The sequence below is a fragment of the Rhododendron vialii genome, chromosome 2a, assembly GCF_030253575.1.
Source record: "Rhododendron vialii isolate Sample 1 chromosome 2a, ASM3025357v1".
NCBI classification, from domain to species: Eukaryota; Viridiplantae; Streptophyta; class Magnoliopsida; order Ericales; family Ericaceae; genus Rhododendron; species Rhododendron vialii.
The window spans coordinates 8,486,491-8,490,618 of NC_080558.1; the positions used below are offsets into that span (position 1 = coordinate 8,486,491).

Consider the following 4,128-nt stretch of genomic DNA (forward strand, 5'->3'; position numbering starts at 1 on the left):
CCGGGAAGTGCTTGTTTTGGGCAGTTTTTAATTGAATCGTTCATCAAATCTGAGCTAAAAACTGCTCAGATCAAGCCCTGTTCGGTCTTTTTTTTGTTGATTTCCGGGTATCCTTAAAATCACATTCTATTCACATTGAGTGGCTCGGATCATCAAAATTTGATCGGAAACTATAAGGTGTTTTTTTATGTGTTTTTTTGAGTGTCCCTTGAACCGCCTCGGGAACCACACACCTAGAACCACACAATATACATATATATATTCACACAATATACATAGAGCTGAAAAAACTCTCCGGGAACCACACGCCAGTTCCTCTCCGGGAGGTCACAGACCGGCCCCCCACGCTCACCTCACCCTCTCCCTCACATTATGTCACACACCGTTCCCTACGCTCTATACATGCATATATATAGACAAGAAAACCCAAATACACGTTAAGAAATAAGGTAGAGAGTGATCATGTGCTTTGCGCACACCACCCCACTTGGGTGGAATCCTAACAGAGAGAACGAGAGAGAGAAATATCAAGCTTACTAACTGAGCATGGGCAGCTCATCAACACCCTTTCTAACAGATTTAACCAACTTTGGACTCACTCTGCCAGCTCTGGCATTCATCTCAAACAAATGAGATGCATCGTACATGGTAGGCCTAGAATGTGGATCGACGCGCAAGCACCAGACTGCTAGATTCAAAATGGAATCCAATTCATCTTGTAGCTTCTGACTAGTAGGAGGCGGAAGACGAGGATCCAAGACATCTGCCAATTGTATGCGTTCATTGTCAACGGATGAGTATAGGTTTGAATTGAGTTCTCCCGGAAGCGATCCCATCAAAATCTCAAGTGTCAAAACACCAAAGCTGTACACGTCGCATTTCTCTGTCACTGCCATTGTGTACGATAATTCTGGCCATGCCAAGGGGGGAAAAAAAAACACACCAACAATGTCACATGTTAGTTCTCACTTGCGAATCAAACTAGCTGGCCAAGCAAATAAAGGATGGCCTTTTGAACACAAATTAAAGTTACCTGGAGCAATGTATCCAAACGTGCCTGCAACCGTGGTCCAATTTGAAGAATCGGGCTTCAAAAACCTTGCCGTGCCAAAATCGGAGACATGAGCCTCCATTTCCGAGTCTAACAGAACATTCTTGCTCAATATGTCCCGATGAATTATGGAAGGCACGCAGTTGTGATGCAGGTAAGATAAAGCGTGAACCACCCCTTTAACTACGTTCACTCTCTTACTCCAGTCTAACTCCTTGGCGTCTCTCTCTCTCCTCAAAACATCTGCCAAACTTTCTCTCTCCATGTACTCGCAAACCAAAAAAGTGTGCTTTTTGTGGTAACAAAAGCCGTAGAGTTTCACGATGTTCCGGTGCCTTATTTCTGTCAGCGTGGCTACCTCATTCGCAAAACTCTTGATCTCCCCAATCTCTGAGCCTTCATTCATGAATAGCTTTTTAACTGCTACTACCTGTTGAGGATTTACACAGAATATAAGATAGTTATCAATCTAAAGGAAGGATAGAGAAAATTTATTAGAAACTTCCAAAAATACCTGCCCACTTGGTAAGTTAACTTTGTAGACTCTGGCCGATCCTCCCTGTCCAATGCAATATGCATCGTCGAAATTGTCTGTAGCGCGGACGATATCTTCAAACGCAATTCTTCCACAGAAATTCTTGATCAAAAAGATGTTTTCTCCGTTCACCACATCTTCTTTCTGGCTTTTGCGGTTACTTTTTCGGTGAAGCGCGATAGCCCCAACAAGCAGAAGCAAGAGAAACAACGAGCCTAACGAGGGAGAAACTGCGATAATGATCAACCGCGAGTTTCCTTCGTTTTCCTTACCGCCCCCAGACACTGAGTTGCATGGTGTCAATCCTTGGTTTGGATCACCACAAAGATTCTTGTTATGAGAAAACGCTTCGGACGGAGACGAATTGAAAACCTTGGAGTCAGGCAGAGGACCCTCCAGTTCATTGTACGACAAATCGATGGTTGACAAGCTGAGCATTCCACTAAACGAATCCGGTATAGAACAGGAGAGAGAATTGTGGGAGAGGTTTAAAGCTACTAGGATAATCAGCGTCCCGAGTTGAGGTGAAATCGCTCCGGTGAGTGAGTTGGAACTAAGATCAAGCAGTATTTGTAAAGTTCCAAGATTACCAATCTGATAGGGAATGCTCCCATTCAATTGATTTTTACTCAGGCTTAGAAACAGCAATCTCGAGATGTCTCCAATTTGACTCGGAATCGGTCCACTTAGCATGTTCATGGAGAGATCAAGAGAAGCCAAATTGGACAGTCCCCCGATTTCGAATGGTATTTGACCAGAAATTTGGTTGTCACTCAAGTTTAACGTCAATAGTTTCGACAATCGTCCAACTTGAGCCGGAATTCTCCCGGATATCTTATTGGAAGAAAGGTCAAGCACTACTAGCTGGTTCAATTGGGAGATCTCCATTGGGATTTCACCTCCAATGGAATTCCCACCAAGATTCAGCCGTGTCAAGTTACTGCATTCTCCCCATGTGGGTGAGATTTTCCCTTGTAAATTGTTGTGGCTCAAGTTGATATACGTGAGGTTCGGGTACGCTCCGAAATCTTGATCAAGATTTCCTGTTAGTTGATTATAATCAAGCCGGACTTTGTACAAGGATGTGCAGTTTTTGAGGCTCACCGGGATCGGACCGGTAAAGTTATTGTTCCCCGCGGTGAAATTCGCTAGCATTCCGCCTCGACACACTTGTGGAGGTAATTGACCACTCAAGTTGTTATCAAATAGATAAAAAACAACCAATGATGAAAGATTTCCGATTTCTTCCGGTACTGGACCAGATAAGTAGTTCGAAAACAAGCTCAAATCAGTTAACTTGGTCAAGGTGCCGAAATTCTTAGGAATCTGGCCAGAGAATTCGTTTAGGTTAAGATGTAGGAAAGTTATCTTACTCAAATTACCCAAAGACTGAGGAATTGGGCCAGAAAATCTGCTGTTATCTAAAGCCAAGATTGTCAAATCTTCCAAATTACCTATCTCCGCCGGGAGGGGACCACTGAGCAAGGTACCCTGGAAGAGTAGCCTTTGGAGGCTGAGGAGGCCGGTTTTAGCCTGACTTGACCCGCGGTCAGGAAATAACCGCGGGTCAAGCTGCCCTGTTATGGCGTTTCGCCCAAAATCCAGCTCGACAACCTTGGTGAGATTCGCGACAGAGAGAGGGATTGTGCCCAAGAAAGAGTTAGTGGAGAGATCAAGATACACGAGATTCGAGAGTAGGCCGATGTTGGTGGGTATGGTACCGGTGAGTTGATTGTATTTGAGGTCGAGACGGAGGAGGAGAGGGAAATATGAGAAGTTTAAATGGTCAAGAGTACCTTGTAGTCCCGTGTAGGCAAGGTTCAGCCCGGTTACATTTCCTGCAGCGTTGCATGAAATTCCACGCCAGTTGCATGGGCTTGAAGCTGAAGAGTTGCCATTTGTTTGGTTGAAAATCCACGAGCTGACGATTGTTTGGTTGCGTAGGCTTTGTTTCCACCGGAGAAGTGCTTCGTCTTCGCGATTTTGTGGTGGTTGAGCGGTGGAAGGAGGTGGGAAAACCACCAGAACGGCTGAGAGAGCCAGAGCAAGGTAGTTGAATATGTTCGGCATTGTGAAAAGGTCTGATTCGGTTTCGGTGGTCTGATTTTTCTGGCGCACTTTATTTATTTCCTCTTTCAAGTGGAAGGAAAGGGGCAGACTTATTTGATATTTTTTCACTAAAAATCACCTCAAAATCACCTCAATCCAATATCTATAGATGTTTGATCCAATCATCTAACTATTCATTAGCTAGAAATCAAAATAAAAAATTGGATGATTCAATCGAGCATTTATAAGTATCAGATTGAGTTGATTTTTTGTGGAGGCTCTTGAAAAAATATTTTACATTTAATGAACGGCTTGGATTCTTTGTGTGAGACTCGATGTGGGCCCCACAAAATTTTTGTGTAAAATATGTATCTATTTATATGTGTGGATAGCATCGTTGATACAACTATGAGACAATTATGTTCGGAGTCTTTCCATTTATGTTATGTGTTTTAAAATCATGTTCTTAATATGTGTGGGTAGCATCGTTTTA

General features: G+C 43.4%; 1 protein-coding gene across 1 annotated transcript; it reads right to left on the reverse strand.

The window, feature by feature from the left end:
• Positions 1-243: 243 nt before the first annotated feature.
• Positions 244-3,671, reverse strand: LOC131318092 (MDIS1-interacting receptor like kinase 2-like). Its single transcript, XM_058347898.1, has 3 exons — positions 1,566-3,671; positions 1,034-1,481; positions 244-910 (listed from the first exon to the last, which is right to left on the reverse strand). The coding sequence occupies exons 1-3, from the start codon at positions 3,654-3,656 to the stop codon at positions 537-539; spliced, it is 2,913 nt and encodes a 970-aa protein (XP_058203881.1). The 5' UTR covers positions 3,657-3,671; the 3' UTR covers positions 244-536.
• Positions 3,672-4,128: the final 457 nt, after the last annotated feature.